Source organism: Scyliorhinus canicula, chromosome 7 (assembly GCF_902713615.1).
Source record: "Scyliorhinus canicula chromosome 7, sScyCan1.1, whole genome shotgun sequence".
Taxonomy (NCBI): Eukaryota; Metazoa; Chordata; class Chondrichthyes; order Carcharhiniformes; family Scyliorhinidae; genus Scyliorhinus; species Scyliorhinus canicula.
In genome coordinates, this window is record NC_052152.1 from 211,599,733 (window position 1) to 211,622,246 (window position 22,514).

The window sequence follows — 22,514 nt, forward strand, 5'->3', positions numbered from 1 at the left end:
AGAATAAGGCGATTTTTATACATTATAGGATCAAGATAACATGAATACAACTTGGTCAGGAATTTAATCGAAAGTAAAACATAAGTAATAATCGTCACAATGGCGTAACCTTGCTGACCTTTAGGGGAATGGAGTTTCATATCATTATCTTGTCTTTGTTTTAAGAAAGGGACAAATTTGTTTACGAACAGGAAGAGACAGCTTTTCAGCTTGGTATTTATTGAGACTGCTTCTAGGTTCATGACGAACAAGCCTCATCTTAGAATTTCAGAGTCACCCAGTTCTCAGGTCATATTGACCTCGGCTGTATCTGTGTACTTTGTATCTGTGTCTTAGGTTAAATTCAATTGTACCAAGAAGACTTGACTAGTTTTCCCATCATGCCATTATTTGCTTCACACAATACCGCAGGTGGATAGGGAGCAGCTGTACCTTTTAGCTAAAGGGGTCAATTACGAGGGGAGACGAGTTCAAGGTGAGGGGTGAGAGGTTTAGGGGGGGATTTGAGGAAAACGTTTTTAACCAGAGGGTGGTAGAGGGGGGCTGCCTCAAATCCTTTAAGAAGTACCTGGATGAGCACTTGGCACAGCTTAACATTCGAGGCTATGGGCCAAGTGCTGGCAAATGGGATTAGGATTGGCAGATCAGGTGCCTTTCATGCGGCGGTGCAGACTTGATGGGCCGAAGGGCCTTTTCTGCCACTATTTTTCTATGATTTTGGCGAAATCTCGCCTAAGCATGGTGAAAAACCAATATCACCACTTAAGCTCAATCCTCACACAATTAACAAGACTGACCCCCTATTGAGCCGCCTCAGCGAGTGGTCACAGAGGTATCATTTTGTACTCTTTAAAAACGTGAACCTGGCAGAAGGGCCGCTGCGGGGACCCGAGGTGGTGAGCAACCATCTCCGTTCACAGGTACAGAGCCCAGGGACACTGGTGCTGCTGTCCAGGTGCTCGGTGGGGGGCAGGGGTTCTGGCCGGGCCTCAGTCGGGACAAACCACCATGGGGGGGGGGGGGGGGGGGGAAAGAGATGGATGCCCCTGCGGGTCCGCCACACCAACCCCTAGATGTTGTGGGGGCAATCGCAGCCTCTGTCCGCCTGCCCCACAAACCACCCATAACCCCAACTGACCGCTGAGGCCTCTGGTCTGAAGACTGTTGCCAATTGGGAATTGGCAATCCTAGGAGCACTTACCCCCCAAGTGGACTCCCATGGGTAGACGTGCCATGTAGCATATGGGGGTTAATGCCCAGCATCCCAAACAGACAGTGATGCCTGGACACTGCAGGAGGCAGCACCACGGATGCAATGGGCAGCATCTGGCCTGCCAAAGGCTGGGCCCTGCACTGGGAACAGTACTGCGGTCAGAGGGTGGTGCGTACATCAGGCAGAGGACTAGCACCTGGTTCAGGTAACAATACGTGCGGGTGTCTGGGTACCGGGTCTGGGGTCCGGTGAGCAGTGGCCGTCCGCTGTGGCTGGGGGTGTTTGGGCAGGTCCTGTCGGGCGTGCAGCGATGGGGGACTGGACTGGAGGGTCTTGGGGTGGAAGACACTACTGGTTGACAGGCCCTCACTCTCTCCCAATTCCTTACAGATATTAAATGGGATGGACAATAACTTGGAACCTGCCCTCATGGTGCTTCTGGCAGGCCAGGCAGGGGTGGCAGCATTGACAGAGGCTCGAGGTGGTGGCCCCTGTCTCACACCCAGAGGATCCAGACGCCTATCCGGCTAGGGAGGGACCCAGAGAGGGAGGCTGGCGACAGCCCAGGTTGTACACGTCGCTGGTCCTTCAAACTAGATGACGGACAGCATGGGCCGCAGGAGGCTCTGCCTCAACAAGGAGACGGTGTGGCACCTGTCCATACCCTTGCAGACGTGGTACCACATGGAGGAGGACACCCGCTCCTGGTGGCCGTCAAGGTCACCGCAGCCCTGAACTTCTACGACTCAGGATCATTCCCAGGCTTGAGTGGGGACTGTGTGGCAACTCACAGGCCACAGCCCACAAGTGCATCCAACAGGTCACAGATGCCATGTTTGCCCAGGCAGCTCACTATATAAACTTTGACATGGACCACGCCCGACAGGATGCCCGGGCAGCAGGATTCTCCACCATCGCCAGGAGCCCCAGGTCCATGGGGTAATAGATGGCACGCATGTCACCTTGCATGCACCCCGGTGGCGGTCAGGGAATGCCCTTCATCAACAGGAAGGGGTTCCACTCCCTGAACATCCAGTTCATGTGCGACCACATGAAGATCATGCATGTTTGTGCACACTTCCCAGGGAGTGTGGATGCCAGCTAAATTCTGGGACAGCCTGACAGCTCCGGCCTCTTCAAGGACCACCCCAGGATGGCCGGTTGGCTGTTGGGGGATAAGGGGTACACAATGAGGATCTGGCTAATGACACCAGTACGGAGGCCGGTGACCCATGCGGTGACTCGATACAACGAGGCCCATGTGGCTACCCGGGCTGTCATTGAGCGCTGCATTGCTCGCCTCAAAATATGGTTCTGATGCCTCGATAGCTCTGGTGGTGCCCTGCAGTACACCCCCAGATGTCGCTCACTTTGTGGTGGTCTGTTGTGTCCTGCACAACCTGGCACCGCAGAGGGGAGATGTGCTGGAGGTGAAGGAACATATGGCCACCTCCAGGGATAAGGAAGCCCAGACCAGGAAGGGCTGAAGGACGAGCCCAGGGAGGATCTGCCGGAGGATGGAGGACTGGTGGGAAAGGCGAGGGTCCAGCAAACCTGAAGGGCCAGGGTGGCCCTCATCCTCGCCCACTTCACATAGGACATGACCCGTCCATCATTCCCCTTCCCAACTTTGGTGCTCGGCCCGCATTGCTGAACAAAGTAATCGAGCCCAGCAGAGGCCAAACTGCCCCACTCTCCCGCTGGAGCCACCCCGCCAAACAGACACTCCCTTACCCCTACCCCCTCAGTGATCTCCCACCTGCTTAGCCCCCAAGCTTCACCACTACCTCTGTGTTCCCCCAGGATGCACATCAGAGGTGGAGGCAGCCTGCTGCCTACCCTGCCCCGTGGCCGCAGAGGCTTCTGGTGGGTGTCCTCTGGGGGCTCGGAGATCGGAGGGCAGCGGTGCACTTGTATGCCCAGCCCTGCTGCACTGTTCCGGACTGACTGTGAGAAGTGTTGTCAGGGGGTGGGTGTCGGTGAGGCTGGTGGCCACTGTCACCACCCCATAGGGTGGCTCGAGGTTGACACAGGGCCTTGGGGTTCAACTCGGGATGGAGGGGCAGCTGGATGGAGCCCCGGCTGCCTGAGCCATCTGGCTCTGCCAGCCCTGATATCTCCCCAATATCTGCATCATGGTGCCTCGCCGATGCTTCTCAGTGACGGAGACACGTCCCCAAGTGACTGGAACATTTGATTTGATACGTGTACAGAGGTAAGGTGAAAAGTAGGGGAAGTGGGGAGAAACTTTTCCTGGTTTTTTTGGGGGGGGGGGTTATGATGTTTTGGAATATACGGACTGTAAAAGGTGACGCTGACTCCGGCCAGGGAGTCTGTAACTGTCCCCTGGCAGTGGGATAAGCTCTTGATTAAATTGGATATCGAGCCACTGGTGAGCAGCGGAACAGTTAGCAACACTGACTGACTGTAATTTCCTACCTTCCCACAATGATATCTTTGCAGCCAGTTGTTGTCACAAAGATATTTCCCTCTTTACATGCCTCATCCATGGTTGTCACCTCATAACCTAAAAAACAAAAGAGGTTGGATAACTTGCACAACAAACAATGAGGCAACAAAACAGCTTTAAATTAGCAATGCTCAACTACTGATCTCGCCCAAGCCTCTGATTCCATTTAATAAAGTGCTTAAACCCACAGTTTAAGTTAGTCTGGATGTTAGAAGGGGAGAAGGGGAATATTCTATCCTTTGGATTCAAATCCAGTTAGAATCTTGGTCTGTGACTTGCATGTAAAATGTTTGCGATATTTTGAAATTTGGCTAGAGATTTGACAAATGGAGTACAATGTGGAAAAATACAAACTCGTCCACTTTGGCAGGAGGAATAGAAAAGCAGTATAGTATTTAAATAGAGAAAAATTAAATTGAGGGGCTGATGGAACTGGGTGTCCTGGTCCAGAAATCACAAAACATGAATATGCAGGAACAGTGGTTAAGACGACAAACGGAATGCTGCCACTTATTGCAAGGTGTATGGATTAAAAAGTAGGGATGTTTTGTTACAGTTGTACAGGACAATGGTGAGAACATGTCGGGAATACTGTGTACAGTCTAGGTCTCTTTATTTGAAATATATATATATATATATATATATATATAAAATTGTTAGAAGCAGTATAGAGAGACCTACCGACTGGTTCCTGGGACTGGGCTTACCCAGTGACACAAGATCCTGAGGGGACTTGGCAGAGTGGATGTTTTGCCTTGTGGGAGAGACCAGAATAGGAGAAACAGTTGGAAAGGGGTCTCCCAAAGAAGATGGTGATCAGCAGAATTTGTTTGGAGAGGGTTGAGAGTCTGAGGAATACTCTTCTCCGGGGAGCAGTATAGAATCATAGAATTTACAGCGCAGGCGGCCAATCGACCCATCAAGTCTGCACCGGCCCTTGGAAAGGGCACCCTACTCAAGCCCACACCTCCACCCTATCCTAATCTTTTTGGACATGAAGGGCAATTTATCCCGGCCAATCCACCTAACAGCACATCTTTCGGGACTTGTGGGCGGAAACCAGAGAACCCGGAGGAAACCCACGCAGACACGGAGAACGTGCAGACTCCGCACAGACAGTGACCCAGGCCGGGAATCGAACCCGGGTCCCCAGCGCTGTGAAGCGACAGTGCTAACCACTGTGCTGTCGTGACGCCCCACGTAGAGACAGGGTCAGTGAATATTTTTAAGGCAGAGGAAGCCGGATTCTTGACTGACAGGAGGGGAGTCAAATATTATCTGGTGGGGGGGGGGGGGGGGGAGCTTCTGATCCTAATATGCTTTATTAGGTGTGAAACCACTTCAAACTTTGCTTAAAATAGTCAACCCCCACCCGAGGCCAGAGAAGAATTAAAAGTTCGGATCAGAGCCCCTGCAATTTCCTCCCTCACTTTCCACAGCAACCTGACACACAATTCATCTGGACCTGAGATCTGTCCACATTTAAGCTGCCAACACCTCCAATTCCTTGTCACTCCCTATGCCAATTTGCTCAAGAACCTCAGTCTCTCTCCCTGAATTCTATGCTCTTTCAACACCCTACCAATGTCCTCTGGCTCCACCCACAGATTTTTCCACTGGTCCCTATCGAGCCCTCCTCTTTCCTTGGTTATCCTCTTCCCAGAGTATCTTGGGATTTCCATGACTTTTACCTATCAGCATTTTCTCATGTCCCCGCTTTGCTCTCTCAATTGCTTTAAGCTCCAACCTGCACTTTCTGTACTCCATTAATGCCTCCGTTTATTTCCTCCCCTTGCACTCGTTAGATAATCTGGAGTTGGAGACCAATTGTAATGTGTCAAAGTTCGCCGATGACATGAAGACGTGTGGTGGAGCAAAGTGTGCAGAGGACACAAAGAGGGATATAGATAGTTTGAGTGAGTGGGGAAGGGTATGGCAGATGGATTACAATGTTGTTTGATGCGAGGTCATCTATTTTGGTAGAACTAACTGCAAAATGGACTATTTATTTATATGGTAAAAAATTGCAGCATGCTGCTGTGCAGAGGGACCTGGGTTGGTTTGCAGGTGCAGCAAGTAATTAAGGTGGCAAATGGAATTTTGTCCTTCATTGCTTGAGGGATGGAGCTTAAAAGCAGGGAGGTTAAGTTGCAGCTGTATAGGGTGCTGGTGAGGCCACACCTGGAGTATTGTGTACAGTTTTGGTCTCCTTACTTGTGAAAGGATGTACTGGCGCTGGAGGGGGTGCAGAGGAGATTCACTTGGTTGATTCCATAATTGAGAGGATCGACTTCTGAGGAGAGACTGAATAGACTGGGACTATTTGAATTTGAAGAATGATGGGGGGGATCGTATAGAAACATACAATTCTGAAGGGAATAGCTAGGATAGGAGCAGGGAGGTTGTTTCCACTGGCGGGTGAAACTAGGGGTGGGATTCTCCTGGAACTGGCAGGGCGGGCAGAAACGGTGCAGTGGAGTGACGAGAACCACTCCGGCGTCGGGCCGCCCCAAAGGTACGGAATCCTCTGCACCTTCAGGGGCTAGGACGGCGCTGGAGTGGTTTGCGCCCCGCCAGCCGGCGTGGAAGGCCTTTGGCACTGCGCCAGCCGGGGCCGAAGGGACTCCGCCGGCAGGCGGGGGTCCGCACATGCGCAGGAGCGTCAGCTGACATGTCATCCCCGCGCATGTGCGGGGGGGGGGTTCACCTTTGCGCCGGTCATTGCGGAGGCCTACATGGCCGGCACGTAGGAAGAGAGTGCCCCCACGGCACAGGCCCGCCCGCGGATCACCCCCGAGGACCCCGCCCACGGAGCTGGGCCCCGCCGGTAGGGACCTGCCTTGATTTACACCGGCGGGACCTCGGCACATCGCGGCCCGGAGAATTTGGGTGGCCCCAGGGCCCACTGCGTCGCACCAGTCCCCACCGTTCTCCGAGGCGGGCGACGAGATTCACGCTGCGGCGGCCTTTGGGGGGATGGGAGAATTCGGAGGACGGCGGAGGCGGGATTCACGCCGCCCCCCCCCGGCAATTCTCCGACCTGTTGGGGGGTCGGAGAATCCCGCCCTAGAACTATCGGGCATAGCCTCAAAATAAGGGGAAGTAGATTTAGGACTGAGTTTAGGAGGAACTTCTTCACCCAAAGGGTTGTGAATCTATGGAATTCCTTGCCCAGTGAAGCAGTTGAGGCTACATCATTAAATACTTTTAAGGCAAATATAAATAGCTTTTTGAACAGTAAAGGAATTAAGGTTATGGTGAGCGGGCGGGTAAGTGGAGCGGAGTCCACAAAAATATCAGCCATGACCTTATTGAATGGCGGAGAAGGCTTGAGGGGCCAGATGGCCGACTCCTGCTCCTAGTTCTTATGTTCTTATGGTCTAAAAGCCTCTCTTTTCCTTCCCATCCTATCCTGAATTTCTCTGGTCATCCATGATACTCTGGGCTCGTTACTCTTTCCCATCACCCGAGGGGGAACATGTGAGCCTGTACCCTATCCATTCCCTTTTTGGATGCCCCCCCCCCACTGCTCTTCTGTAGATTTCCCCACAAGTAACTATTTCCAGTCGACCTTGGCCAGATCCTGCCTTAGAATCACAGAAAAAACATAGCTCAGGATGTTATTTGGCCCAACTTATCCATGCCAGACAGAGGACACCTTTCTAACCTCCCCAATCCAAAACATTTTTTTTTTTTTTTTTTTAAACTTTATCCATAACAAACTTAAATTAAACCATGTTGGGGTCACTATCACCAAAATGCTCCCCCACCAACACATCAACCACCTGTCCAGCTTCATTCCCCAGAATTAGGTCCAGCGCTGCACTATCCCTTGTTGGGCCCTCTACATTTTGAGCTAAAAAGTTCTCCTGTAGACATTTTAAGAATGCCACTCCACCCAAGTTCTTGGCACAATGAATATTCCAATTAATGCTGGGAAAGTTGAAATCACCCAATACACTTACCCTATTATTTTTACAGACCTCTGCGAATTGAGCACACATTTGCTCAAGTTCCTGCCAACTATCTGGGGTCCATAATAAACACCTAACAATGAGGCTGTCCCCTTTTGTGTTCCCAAGTTCTACCCACAAAGCTTAATTTAATGCCCCCTCCAAGGTTTCATCTCCCGTTACTGGAGTAACTCCTTAACTAACAATGCAATGGGGACTTCTGGTGACGGCGGGCGGGAGGCGACCGCGCAACGGAGTGTTCCCGTTGGGAATGGCATTTTCGGGGCTTTAAGTCCGGTCCCAGGGTCTACGGAGGCGTCAAAGGCACAGAGAAGGCGCAGAGGAGGCACAGCAGAATTCTGTACCAGCCTCCCCGGACAGGCGCCGGAATGTGGTGACTAGGGGCTTTTCACAGTAACTTCATTGAAGCCTACTCGTGACAATAAGCGATTTTCATTTCATTTCAGAAGATGTCGAGGGTCAGTAAGAAATCGGCCATTAAAAAAGCAGCTGAGGGCCCGTCGGGGAGAGGAGAGGTCACCACGGGGTCACCAGGGAGAAAGTAGGCTGGAGCACCAGGGGAGGCCGCATTGCTTAAGGCTGAAGAAATAACCACGGTAATGGCTGCAGAATTCGAAAGGCAGTTTACGAAGCACTTGGAGGCGATCAGGAAATGAAAAAATGAAATGAAATGAAGGAGATGAGGGAGGTTGAGAATGTGCTGGTGGAGGAGGCGATTTCCCCGGTGATGACGGCGGTGGCGAGCGCAGTGGCGGAGGTGCGGGCGCAAGGGGAGGCGCTGAAGGAAGAGGAGGAGACGGTGTTGCAGCACGGTGATCAACTTACCTCGATGGGGAAGGAGATGCGGAAGGTTTTGGTGATTAACAAGGATCTGCGAGGAAAAATGGAAGACCTGGAAAGCAGATCCAGGCGACAGAATTTGAGGGTTGTGTGGCCGCCCGAAGGAGTTGAAGGGCCGAGGCCGACGGAGTATTTTGCCGCTATGCTGGCGAAACTATTGGGGAGGGGGAGGATCCCTCTCGATATGAACTGGATCAGGCTCATCGGTCGTGGAGGCCTTTACCAAAGGCGGGTGAGCAGCCGAGAGTAGTGGCTTTGTGCTTCCGTAGGTACAGTGTGAAGGAGAAGGTCCTGTGCTGGGCCAAGCAGAAGCGGGTGGTGCAGTGGGCGGGAGCTGGCATACGTGTATACCAGAACTTTACGGTGGAGCTGACGAGGAAGCGGGCTGCGTTCAACCGGGTGAAGAGGGCACTGTACATTAGCAAGGTGCAGTGCGGCATTGTATATCCAGCGAAGCTGAGGGTGACTTATAAGCTCAAGGACTTTTATTTTGGAACGGCGGAAGCAGCGGAGGAGTTTGCGAAGACAGAAGGACTGTGGCAGAACTGAGAAATTGAGAAATGGCCATGTGCCGATGTAACCTCAGGACTGTATTTTCTTCTTTTTATGTTTCACTGCGTGCGAGTGTATGGGCTAAAGGAGCCAATGTTGTATATATTTGGACAAGGGAAGTGGGAGGGACGTGCACGAAGTGAGGGCTCTTTGGGGTGTAGGTGGATATGCGGGGTTTGTGTGCTAAAAGGGGATTTCTGGGCTTTCCTCGGGCCGGGCAAGGGGGAAAGGGACCCAAGGCGGGGGCCTCCACGCTGGCTGGTTTAAGCCGGCCAGTAAACGGGAGGTGGGGGGAGGGGCTGCGGCCATCGGCGCCTGGCAGAACAGGGTCCGAGTGGTCTAGCCGGGATGGAAAGTTGGGAGGAAGGAACCGAGGGGGGGGGAGAGAGGAGTTTTGCAAAAGGCAGTGGGCGGGAGGAGTTGGTGCGGTTGGGGGGGGGGGGGGGGGGGGGGGGGGGGGGGGTTTACAACTCTTGGGTATCACGTACAGTACTCTTTCAGAGGTTGGACGGCGTTGTGTGTGGGGGGGGGTGGACTCTAGGGTGACCATGGGCGGTCCCGGACTCTTTTTTTTCCTTTGTTTTTCGTTTACACCGTGGGAGGGTTTGTTTTATTGGATGCATTTATTGACAGGTGGGCCGTGGTTTGGGGTGGTGGGAGGATGGGATCATTGTTATTGTTAAGGGGATTGATTTTGTATTTGTTACCATTTACTGTCTGTCTGTCGGTGGGGTGTGAATTTGAGGAAAATGTGAAAATGGAGAATAAAAACATTAAAAAAAAAACTAAATGCAATGCCTCCTCCTCTTTTACCCCCTCCTCTGTGTCGCCTGAAGATTCTATATCCCGGATGTAGACAGGGTTCGATTCTGTAGATCGGGCACTGCTACCTCACAGCACCAGGGACCCAGATTCAATTCCGGCCTTGGGTCATTGTCTGCGTGGAGTTTGCACGTTCTCCCCGTGGGTTTCCTCGAATGAAGAGCACGTCATATGAGGAATGGTTGAGGACTCTGGGTCTGTACTCATAGAACAGTACAGCACAGAACAGGCCCTTCGGCCCTCGATGTTGTGCCGAGCAAATGATCACCCTACTTAACCCACGTAACCGGTATACCCGTAACCCAACAATCCCCCCATTAACCTTACACTACGGGCAATTTAGCCTGGCCAATCCACCTAACCCGCACATCTTTGGACTGTGGGAGGAAACCGGAGCACCCGGAGGAAACCCACGCGCACACGGGGAGGACGTGCAGACTCCGCACAGACAGTGACCCAGCCGGGAATCGAACCTGGGACCCTGGAGCTGTGAAGCATTGATGCTAACCACCATGCTACCGTGAGGCCCCTCGTTGGAGTTTAGATGGATACGGGGGTGGGGTGGGGGAGAATCTTATTGAAACTTACAGGATATTGCGTGGCCTGGATAGAGTGGACGTGGAGAGGATGATTAGAACCAGAGGACACAAATCTCAGACTGAAGGGACAATTAAAACAGAGATGAGGAGGAATTTCTTCAGCCAGAGGGTGGTGAATCTGTGGAACTCTTTGCAGCAGAAGGCTGTGAAGGCCAAATCACTGAGTCTTTAAGACAGAGATAGATAGGTTCTTGATTAAGGGGGGGATCAGGGGTTATGAGGAGAAGGCAGGAGAATGGGGATAAGAAATATATCAGCCATGATTGAATGGCGGAGCAGACCCGATGGGCCGAATGGCCTAATTCTGTTCCTATGTCTTATGGAACACACAATGAACGGTAGGACACTAGGACGTACAGAACAGAGGGACCTTAGGGTGCATGTCCAAAGATCCCTGAAGGCAACAGGACAGGTAGATAAGATGGCTAAGGCAGACTGGTTAGGCTGGCGTCGTTTTCCTCAGGGCAGAGAAGGCCGAGGAGGTCCTGATTGAGGTGCACTAAACTATGAGGGACATACAGTAGACAAGGAGGAACATTTCCCCTCAGTAGAGGTGTCAGATGACACACAGATTGGCCAGGTGGTTAACATTGAGGCCGAGACTCTTGGGCCACAGGAAGACATAGACAGGATGGTCAAATGGAGGAAAATGGCAGATGGAATCTAATCCTGAAAAGTGTTCGGAAGAAGCAATTTGATGAAGAAATATTCAATGAATGGCACCACACTGGGAAGTCCTGAGGAGCAAAGAGACCTTGGCGTGTTTTGACCATAGATCTCTGAAGGCAGAAGGGCAGGTTAATAGGGTGATGAAAAAGGCACATGGAACGCTTGCCTTTATAATAATGATCATAATCTTTATTGTCACAAGTAGGCGTACATTAATACTGTAATGAAGTTACTGTGAAAAGCCCCTAGTTGCCACATCAATTGTGGCATAGATTACAAAAGGAAGTCATGATGGAGTTGGATAGAACATTGGTGAAGCCACAGCTGGAGTACTGTGTGCAATTCTGGTTGCCACATTATAGGAAGGATGTGATTGCACTGGAGGGGGTGCAGAGGAAATTCACCAGGATGTTGCCTGGGATGGAACTTTCAGTTATGAAGAGAGGTTGGATAGGCTTGGGTTGTTTTCTCTGAGCAGAGAAGACGGAGGGGTGACATGATCGAGGTGTACAAGATTATCAGGGGCATGGACAGGGTGGATAAGGAGCAGCTGTTCCCCTTAGTTGAAGGGTCAGTTACATAGAACATAGAACAGTACAGCACAGAACAGGCCCTTCGGCCCTCGATGTTGTGCCGAGCAATGATCACCCTACTCAAACCCACGTATCCACCCTATACCCGTAACCCAATCCCCCTTAACCTTACTTTTTAGGACACTACGGGCAATTTAGCATGGCCAATCTACCTAACCCGCACATCTTTGGACTGTGGGAGGAAACCGGAGCACCCGGAGGAAACCCATGCACACACGGGGAGGATGTGCAGACTCCGCACAGACAGTGACCCAGTCGGGAACTGAACCTGGGACCCTGGAGCTGTGAAGCATTTATGCTAACCACCATGCTACCGTGCTTACGAGGGGTCACAAGTTCAAAGTGAGGGGTCGGAAGTTTCAGGGGGATTTGAGGACAAACCTTTTTACCCAGAGGGTGGTGACGGTCTGGAACGCGCTGCCTCGGAGGGTGTTAGAGGCGGGTTGCCTCACGTCCTTGAAAAAGTACCTGGAGGGGCACTTGGACGTTTTAACATTTGAGGCTATCGGCCAAGTGCTGGCAAATGGGATTAGGATTGGCAGGTCAGGTGCCTTTCATGTGGCAGTGCAGATTCTTTGGGCCCAAGGGCCTATCCGGCCTGTATTTTCTGTGATTCTGTGAATCTAGAACTCTAGGCTTGAAAAAGGCAGGGGACATACAGCATTTAGATGAGCACTTGAAACACCATTGCATACAAGGCTACGGACCAAGTGCGGTGTCTGGCTAATAGCTTCTCCTCAAACAATATCACAAAAGCAATGACCTGGTCATTACCATGATCCTGTTTATGGGAGCTTGCTGTGCTCAAATTAGCTGCCACATTTTCCAAAAGATAAAAGTGACTGCACTTCAAAAGTACATAATTGGCTTTAAAACATTTGGGACGTCTGGTGGTCATGAAAGGCGTTATAGAAAGGCAGCTTTTACACAGATGCAAAGGCACCAGTTGTTGTCTTGTGCCAAAAGTTATAGTCCATTGCTAATTGCTGGCATATTCTCAATCTCCATGTGAAAGTCAGTGAGTACGAGACTATTGGACAATGTGAACATTTTGCCCAAGCTCAGCCCCATTCTCACTTGGTTTACAAAATAAATCTACCCACCTCAGGATTTCAATGATTCATTGAGCTAGCATCTATTTCTGTTTGTGTGTGCGCGCATCATCCTTCCACCATCCTTTACACGAAGACAATTCAACCAACGTTTCTGAATGAGCTGGCTGATTTTCTCTTCCCGGTCAATTCCTTTTTCCAATTTAGCATGGTCAACCCACTTAACTTGCACATCTATGAACTGTGGGAGGAAACCGGAGCACCCGGAGGAAACCCACGCAGACACGGGGAGAACGTGCAGACTCCGCACAGATAGTCATCCGAGGCCGGAATTGAACCCGGGTCCTTGGCACAGTGAGGCAGCAGAGCTTGGATATTTCTCATTTTTAGTCTTCAGAGTCCAGTGGACTCCAGCATCCTTACCTTCCATAGCAGCCTGGAGAGCATTGATGGGGTCAATTTCTGCTACAATAACTCTGGCTCCAAAACCTCGAAGAGCCTGTGCACACCCCTTGCCCACGTCACCGTATCCTGCCACCACTGCCACTTTTCCAGCAATCATAACATCCGTGGCACGCTTAATACCATCAATAAGAGATTCTCGGCACCCATACAGATTATCAAACTTGCTCTAGAAGAAAAGATTGAAACAGAAATGAGAAACCAACAAAATACCTTGGCTGCCCACCACTTCACCCAATCTTCATTCTCTGGTTCTCAGGCATCAACTCTTTGCTGGAGTAGATGCAATGGTAAAATATTCATTTATGGACCAGTGTCTGGGGATAGTTGGAAAACTGCACATAATGAAGAACATAAATTGCAGGAGTCGATCATCCAGCCCCTTGAGCCTGCTCCACCATTTGGCTGGTTTTCCACCAGGGGCTGGTTTAGCTCAGTGAGCTAAATCGCTGGCTTTTAAAGCAGACCAAGCAGGCCAGCAGCACGGTTAGATTCCCGTCCCAGCCTCCCCGGACAGGCGCCGGAATGTGGCGACTAGGAGCTTTTCACAGCAACTTAATTGAAGCCTACTCGTGACAATAAGCGATTTTCATTTCAATTCATTTTCATTTCATTCAATACAATCAAGGCTGATCATCTGCCTCAACCTATCCGCTTTAGGTTCCCTCCCCATATCCTTTGATTCTCGAAAAAAAAATGTCCATTTCAGTCTTAAACATACTCAACAATCAGGCACCCACAAACTCCTGTTTAATCTTTCATTTAGATTATGGCTGATCTGGGATGTAACTATATACCCACCTTTGCCCCATATCCCCAACAATCCATCTCAAATTTAAAATTAACAATTGAAATTAAATGAAAATCACTTATTGTCACAAGTAGGCTCCAAATGAAGTTACTGTGAAAAGCCCCTAGTTGCCACATTCCGGCACCTGTTCAGGGAGGCTGGTATGGGAATTGAACCGTGCTGCTGGCCTGCCTTGGTCTGTTTTAAAAGCCAGCTATTTAGCCCAGTGTGCTGAACCAGCAATTGATCTTGCATCAATTGCAATTTCCAGAGAAAGTTCTAAACTTCTCGTTCTTTGCGTCAAGAAGCACTTCCTACTTTTACTCCTGAAAGGGCCAGCTCTAATTTTTAAACGCCAATGTTGGAATCCCCCGGCTGGAGGAAATGACCCCAATTAACCCATCTCGATCCCTTAACATAATCATTGAAAATATCCACAAGGTGGATGGGATTTCTGGACAGGTTGGAGTTGCCATGAATACATATGGAGATGTCAGATAGGCTGGAATGTTTGCTTTGCAACAGAGGACGCAGAGCAAAGATTTAATTGAGGGTTAAAATGTTCAAGGGCTTGGATACAAAGAGCCTATTGCTGTTAGTAATGAGGTCAATAGCAGATGATACAAAGCAACGGAAGGAGGATTCGAGGAGTTGAGAAAGTTGTCCATCCAGAAGGTAATGGGAGTGCAGAACTTTGCTTAAAAGAATGGAGAAGAAATCCTCATTTACAAATACTGGACTAGAAACAGTTGGAATAACAGGCCATTTCCTGGTCATCACTCGTGAGGTAATGCTACGATCAGTGTTATGAATTAGGTGAGGGTATTGAGTGTAATGCATTTAATGATGATACAAAATTAGGTGTAACAATAAAACACACACAGGTGACAGATGGATCATATCAGGACATGCAAAATTGTCCAGCTTGGTAGAAAGAACAAAAAATATATATATATTTTTTTTTTTAAAAAAGGTGACAAATTAGCAAATGTTTGTATTCAGAGGAATTTGCTTTTTTGTACACAAACCAAAGCTAACATGGAGGCATAGCGAGAAAATCAGAGGGATTGGATATAAAAGAGCAAGGAAGTTAAGAACTTTTCCAAAAAGGAATAACAGGCCCGTCAGTTTAACTTCAGTAGTAGACAAGCTTCTGGAAACAATTAAAGTTCAATGTGGAGAAGTGCGAGGTGAAGCATTTTGGTAGGAAGAATGTGGCGACACAATATAAAATAAGGGGTAAAATTCTCAAAAAGGTGCAGGACCTGGGTATATGTGTGCATAGATCATGGAAGGTGACAGGACAGGTGGAGAAAGCAGTTAATAAAGCAGATAGTAGGGTATAGAGTACAAGAGCTAGGAGCTTAAGCTGAACTTGTACTTATATTTGGATGGGGTAGTGTTTGTGCAGTGTGTCCAGGAAGCTTCCCTAACACAGTATGTAGATTGTCCGACCAGAGGGGAGGCCATATTGGATTTGGTACTTGGTAATGAACCAGGGCAGGTGATAGATTTGTTAGTGGGGGAGCATTTTGGAGGTAGTGACCACAATTCTGTGACTTTCACTTTAGTTATGGAGAGGGATAGGTGCGTGCAACAGGGCAAGATTTACAATTGGGGGAAGGGTAAATACGATGCTGTCAGACAAGAATTGAAGTGCATAAGTTGGGAACATAGGCTGTCAGGGAAGGACACAAGTGAAATGTGGAACTTGTTCAGGGAACAGGTACTACGTGTCTTTGATATGTATGTCCCTGTCAGGCAGGGAAGAGATGGTCGAGTGAGGGAACCATGGTTGACAAGAGAGGATGAATGTCTTGTTAAGAGGAAGAAGGAGACTTATGTAAGGCTGAGGAATCAAGGTTCAGACAGGGCGCTGGAGGGATACAAGATAGCCAGGAGGGAACTGAAGAAAGGGATTAGGAGAGCTAAGAGAGGGCATGAAAAATCTTTGGTGGGTAGGATCAAGGAAAACCCCAAGGCCTTTTACACACGTGAGAAATATGAGAATGACTAGAGCGAGGGTAGGTCCGATCAAGAACAGTCACAGGAGATTGTGTATCGAGTCTGAAGAGATAGGAGAGGTCTTGAACGAGTACTTTTCTTCAGTATTTACAAACGAGGGGCCATATTGTTGGAGAGGACAGTGTGAAACAGACTGGTAAGCTCGAGGAGATACTTGTTAGGAGAAGATGTGTTGGGCGTTTTGAAAAACTTGAGGATAGACAAGTCCCCCGGCCTGACGGGATATATCCAAGGATTCTATGGGAAGCAAGAAATTAAATTGCAGAGCCGTTGGCAATGATCTTTTCGTCCTCACTGTCAACAGAGGTGGTACCAGGGGATTGGAGAGTGGCGAATGTCGTGCCCCTGTTCAAAAAAGGGAATAGGGATAACCCTGGGAATTACAGGCCAGTTAGTCTTACTTCGGTGCAAAGTAATAGAAAGGGTACTGAGGGATAGGATTTCTGAGCATCTGGAAAGACACTGCTTGATTAGGGATAGTCAGCACGGATTTTTAAGGGTTAGGGTTAGGTCTTGCCTTACAAGTCTTATTGAATTCAGAGAATCGTGAACAAGGACTCCCAAGTCCCTTTGTGCTTCTGATTTCCTAAGCATTTCCCCATTTAGAAAATAGTCTATGCCCAAAATCCTCCTTCCAAAGTGCATAACCTCTCACTTTTCCACATTGTATTTCATTTGCCACTTCACTGTGCACTCTCCTAGCCTGTCCAAATCCTTCTGCAACCCCCTTCCTTCCTCAATATGACCCGTCACTCTACAGATCTTTGTATCATCTGCAAACTTAGCAACAGTGCCTTCATTTCCTTCTTCCAGATCATTAACGTACATTGTGAAAAGTTGTGGTCCCAGCACAGACCCCTGAGGCACACCACTGGTCACCAGCTGCCATCCTGAAAAAGACCCCTTGTTTAAGAAGGGTAACAAGGATAATCCAGGGAACGACAGGCCGGTGAGCCTTACGTCAGTGGTAGGGAAATTACTGAAGAGAATTCTTCGAGACAGGATCTACTTCCATTTGGAAGCAAGTGGACGTATTAGCGAGAGGCAGCACGGTTTTGTGAAGGGGAGGTCGTGTCTCACTAACTTGATAGAGTTTTTCGAGGAGGTCACAAAGCTGATTGATGCAGTTAGGGCAGTGGATGTTGTCTAAATGGACTTCAGTAAGGCCTTTGACAAGGTCGCTCATGGCAGACTGGTACAAAAGGTGAAGTCACTCGGGATCAGAGATGAGCTAGCAAGATGGATACAGAACTGGCTAGGTCATAGAAGGCAGAGAGTAGCAATGGAAGGGTGCTTTTCTGATTGGAGGGCTGTGACTAGTGGTGTTCCACAGGGATCAGTGCTGGGACCTTTGCTGTTCGTAGTATATATAAATGATTTGGAGGAAAATGTAACTGGTCTGATTAGTACGTTTACGGACGACACAAAGGTTGGTGGAATTACGGATAGCGATGAGGACTGTCAGAGGATACAGCAGGATTTAGATTGTTTGGAGAGTTGGATGGAGAGATGGCAGATGGAGTTTAATCCGGACAAATGTGACGTAATGCATTTTGGAAGGTCTAATGCAGGTAGGGAATAAACAGTGAATGGTAGAACCCTCGAGAGTATTGACAGTCAAAGAGATCTAGATGTACAGGTCCACAGGTCAATGAAAGGGGAAACAGGTGGAGAAGGTTGTCAAGGCATCCGGCATGCTTGCCTTCATTAGCCGGGGAATTGAGTATAAGAATTGGCAAGTCATGTTGCAGCTGTATAGAACCTTAGTTAGGCCACACTTGGGGAGTATAGTGTTCAATTCTGGTCGCCACACTACCAGAAGGATGTGGAGGCTTTAGAGAGGGTGCAGAAGAGATTTACCAGGATGTTGCCTGGTATGGAGGGCATTAGCTATGAGGAGAGGTTGAATAAACTTGGTTTGTTCTCACTAGAACAAAGGAGGTGGAGGGGCGACCTGCCCATCTGCCTTTCCTTTCAATAGGACACATATCCTTATTTGTTTAGATCTCAGCCCTGCCACGCCTCTGTCATGCCCACATCATACCGGCCAATTTCAATGTGCGCAACAAGCTCATTTACCTTGTTCCATATACTGCCTGCATTTAGGTACAACACCCTCAATTCTACATTGACACCCTCCCTTCTCACACTTGTCACCTTTTTTGCTCTGCCTGAGGGTGATGTTCTATTATTTTTGTTCTCTATTTCCCCTTCAGTTAGGACACCTTTTAAGCTCACGCTCTGGGGTTCCCACCCCCCCTGCCATATTAGTTTAAATCCTCCCAAGTGACACTAGCAAACCTCCCAGCCAGGATATTGGTGCTCCTCGAGTTTAGATGCAACCGTCCTTCTTGTACAGATCGCACCTGCCCCGGAAGAAATCCCCATGGTTCAGAAATCTGAAGCCTCCCTCTGGTTTAGCCATGTGTTTAGCTGCACTACTCCTATTTCTAGCTTCACTGGCACGTGGCACAGGGGGTAATCCTGAGATTACTGCCCGAGAGGTCCTGCTTCTTAGCTTACTGCCTAACTCCCTGAACTCCTTCTGCAGGACCTCATCACTCTTCCTGCCTATGTCATTAGTACCTATGTGGACTACAACCTCTGGCTGTTCACCTTCCCCCTTCAGGATGTCCTGTGTTCGTTCAGAGACATCCCGGACCCTGGCACCAGGGAGGCAACACACCATAGAACATAGAACAGTACAGCACAGAACAGGCCCTTCGGCCCTCGATGTTGTGCCGAGCAATGATCACCCTACTCAAACCCACGTATCCACCCTATACCCGTAACCCAACAACCCCCCCCCCACCTTACTTTTTAGGACACTACGGGCAATTTATCATGCCAATCCACCTAACCCCGCACATCTTTGGACTATGGGAGGAAACCGGAGCACCCGGAGGAAACCCACGCACACACGGGGAGGACGTGCAGACTCCACACAGACAGTGACCCAGCCGGGAATCGAACCTGGGACACTGGAGCTGTGAAGCATTTATGCTAACCACCATGCTACCGTGCTGCCCCATGCTACCGTGCTGCCCCTGGAGTCTTTTTCACTTCCACAGAAGCACCCATCTGTGCCCCTTAGTCCCCTATAACTATCGCTCTCCTGCACTTTGCCCTCCCCTGCTGAGCAACAGAGCCAGTTGTGGTTCCACTGTTCTAGCTGCTGTTGTTTTCCACTGATAGGCTTCCAGTGGGGCAGTGTGGATTGGGAAAGGGATATTAGATAAACATTTTCTGCCCGTTTAATTATAATACTGTGCATAATAAATAAAAGGTTACCTGTGTTAAAGTTATAAATCAGGCTCAACCAAGGACCTCTCCTACTTTAAAATCTAATGTTCCAGTGGGGCTGGAATTGACTACACACTAGCCCAGGGGTTCATGACAACCAAAACCGCGACAACTCTCCTTTCCTAAACATATTTAACATCCAGGATACGATCTATTGGCCACATTGCACCCAGTAGAGGGCTTCCCCAGGATTCCCCCGATCTCGCAAAATGTCACAATCTGGATCCTGGTGACACAGTCTCACCCAGAGCTCAAGCTTCTGCAGGTGTAGCACTTCCTGCACTCATGGCCATCTTGGGCACCAGTAACACCACACCTTCGCACATATGAGGACATACATTCCACTTGACTGATCTTTCCGGTCAGGTCTTAAATTGAAGGTGCATTATTGACCATATTAGGAACTTGGATGAGCAGAAAGAGACAGAGCTGGGATAATAGGCAAGTACCAATTGGCAGGACATGTCTGGTGGTGTCCCACGTTGATCTCTATTTGAGCCTCAATTCTTCATTAACAACCGAGATAAGTTCATAAGTTGATGCCCTCTAATGCTCCTCCAGGAAGTCTAGAAACGGCTGCCACCGCCGGAGGAACCCTTGCACCGACCCCCGTAGGGCAAACTTAACCCTCTCCAGTTTAATAAACCCAGCCAGGTCGTTGACCCAGGATTCCGCGCTCGGGGGCTTCTCATCCCTCCCCTGTAAAAGAATCCTGCGCCGGGCTACCAGGGACGCAAGGGCTGGAATACCGGCCTCTTTCGCCTCCTGCACTCCCGGCTCCGATGCTACCCCGAAAATTGCGAGGCCCCAGCCCGGCTCCACCCTGGAGCCAACCACCCTTGACAAGGTCCCAGCAACACCCCTCCAGAAGTCCTCCAATGCAGGACACGCCCAGAATATGTGGATGAGATTTTTTGGGCTCCCCGAACACCTGCCACACCTGTCCTCTCCCCCAAAGAACCAACTCAGCCTGGTCCCAGTTATATGCGCCCTATGCAGCACCTTTAGTTGAATTAAACTAAGCCACGAGCAAGAGGAGGAATTCACCCTCCCCAGAGCATCCGCCCACGTCCCCTCATCGATCTCCTCTCCCAGCTCCTCCTCCCACTTCGCTTTCAGCTCTTCCACCGAGGCCTCCTCCCCCTCCTGCATCACTTGGTAGATTGCAGAGATCCTCCGCTCACTGACACACGCCCCCGAGAGCACCCTGTCCTGGACCCCCCTTGGAGGCAACAGTGGAAACTCCGCCACCTGCCGCCTAACAAACGCCCTAATCTGCGTATACCTGAAGGTATTCCCTGGGGGGAGACCCCACCTCCCCTCCAACTCCTCTAAGGTCGCAAACTTCCCGTTGAGGAAGAGGTCCCCCATCCGCCTGATACCTGCCCTGTGCCAGCTCAAAAACCTCCGTCCATCCTCCCTGGTACAAACCGGTGGTTCCCCCGTATCGGGGACCAAACTGAAGCCTTCACCTCCCCCCTATGCTGCCTCTACTGCCCCCAGATTTTGAGGGTAGCCACCACTACCGGACTCGGAAAAGAGCAAGGGAGAACAGAGCCTCTGGACAATATACATCAGTCCTCAACCCCCCCCCTCAATCCTCAGTCCAAGTCCAGCTTCTCTGCCTGGACAAAGGCCCAGGCCTCTTCCGGGGAGTCAAAGTAGTACTGACGGTCTGTATAAGTGACGCAGAGGCACGCCGGCTGTAACAGGCCAAACTTCACCCCTCTCTTGTGCAGCACCGCTTTCAGCCGGTTATAACCAGCCCTCTTTTTCGCCACCTCTGAACTCCAGTCCTGGTAAATTCGGACCTCTGCATTCTCCCACCTGCTGCTCCTCTCCTTAGCCCACCTCAGCACACATTCTCGGTCGACGAAGCAGTGAAACCGCACCAGCACTGCCCTTGGCGGCTCGTTTGGCTTGGGCCTCCTCACCAACACTTGATGGGCCCCCTCCAGCTCCAAGGGCCCTTGGAAGGACCCAACTCCCATTAGCGAGTTCAGCATCCCGACCACGTAGGCCCCCAAGTCCAATCCCTCCAGCCCCTTCGGGAAGCCCAGGATCCGCAAATTCTTCCGCCACGAGCGGTTCTCCATTTCCTCCAGCCTTGCCTGCCATTTCCTGTGGAGCACCTCATGCAATTTCACCTTCACTGCCAGGCCTAGGATTTTGTCCTCACTCTCCGAGGCCTTTTGCCGGACCTCGCGGATCTCTGCTCCCTGGGCCGTCTGAGTCGCTGTGAGCTTGTCGAGTGAGGCCTTTAGCGGTTCCAGCAGCTGAGATTTCAGCTCCCTGAAGCAGCGATGGAGCAGCTCCTGCTGCTCCTGCGCCCACTGCTGCCACGCTGCCAATTCCCCGCCCTCCGCCATCTTGGTCTTCCACCCTCGCACCTTTCTCTGCTCCAAAACCGATTTTTTGACCGCCCCGCTCCTGGTCCAGTCCATCCACCGGCAGAGAGGCGCAGCTAATGTCTTCCCACACCGGGAAAAGTCCGACCAGTACCGCTACCTACGGGCCCTCAAAACAGCCCAAAAGTCCAAAAATAGCGGGAGCCTCTGAACGTGCGGCTTAGCTCTGCATCACCGCAACCGGAAGTCTCAAGTTCCCAGAATTTCAAGGGTCCAAGTACAGAGATCATTATAAAGTCAAATAGGTACAGAAAGTAATCAAGACTAATCGAATGCTGGCCTTTATATCTAGAGGAGTTGAATTCCAGGGGGTAGAAGTCATGCTTCAGTACCTGAAGTGCTGGAAGCAGTTCCTGGCAATAGACCAGAGGATATATTGGCCTTAGTGCCACATACATTTATAAAAACATTCTGGAGTATCCAATTCCTTTTTTGCTCCCACAATTAAGGGGCAATTTAGCGTGGCTAATCCACCTAGCCTGTACATCTTTGGGTTGTGAGGGTGAGACCCACGCAGACACGGGGAGAATGTGCAAACACCACACAGACAGCGACCCAGGGCCGGGATTGAACACGGTAGCACGGTAGCCTTGTGGATAGCACAATCGCTTCACAGCTCCAGGGTCCCAGGTTCGATTCCGGCTTGGGTCACTGTCTGTGCGGAGTCTGCACATCCTCCCCGTGTGCGCGTGGGTTTCCTCCGGGTGCTCCGGTTTCCTCCCACAGTCCAAAGATGTGCGGG

At 50.3% G+C, this 22,514-nt stretch overlaps 1 protein-coding gene across 2 annotated transcripts in view; it reads right to left on the reverse strand.

The window, feature by feature from the left end:
• ahcy (adenosylhomocysteinase) overlaps positions 1 to 22,514 on the reverse strand; it is a 98,940-nt gene that overhangs the window by 27,085 nt on the left and 49,341 nt on the right. For both annotated transcript variants that reach the window (XM_038803855.1, XM_038803854.1), the window contains exons 6-7: positions 13,208 to 13,415; positions 3,653 to 3,740 (exon numbers count right to left, since the gene is read on the reverse strand). In XM_038803855.1, coding sequence (XP_038659783.1) covers positions 3,653 to 3,740; positions 13,208 to 13,415 — 296 coding nt within the window. The remainder of the gene's footprint in view (positions 1 to 3,652; positions 3,741 to 13,207; positions 13,416 to 22,514) is intronic.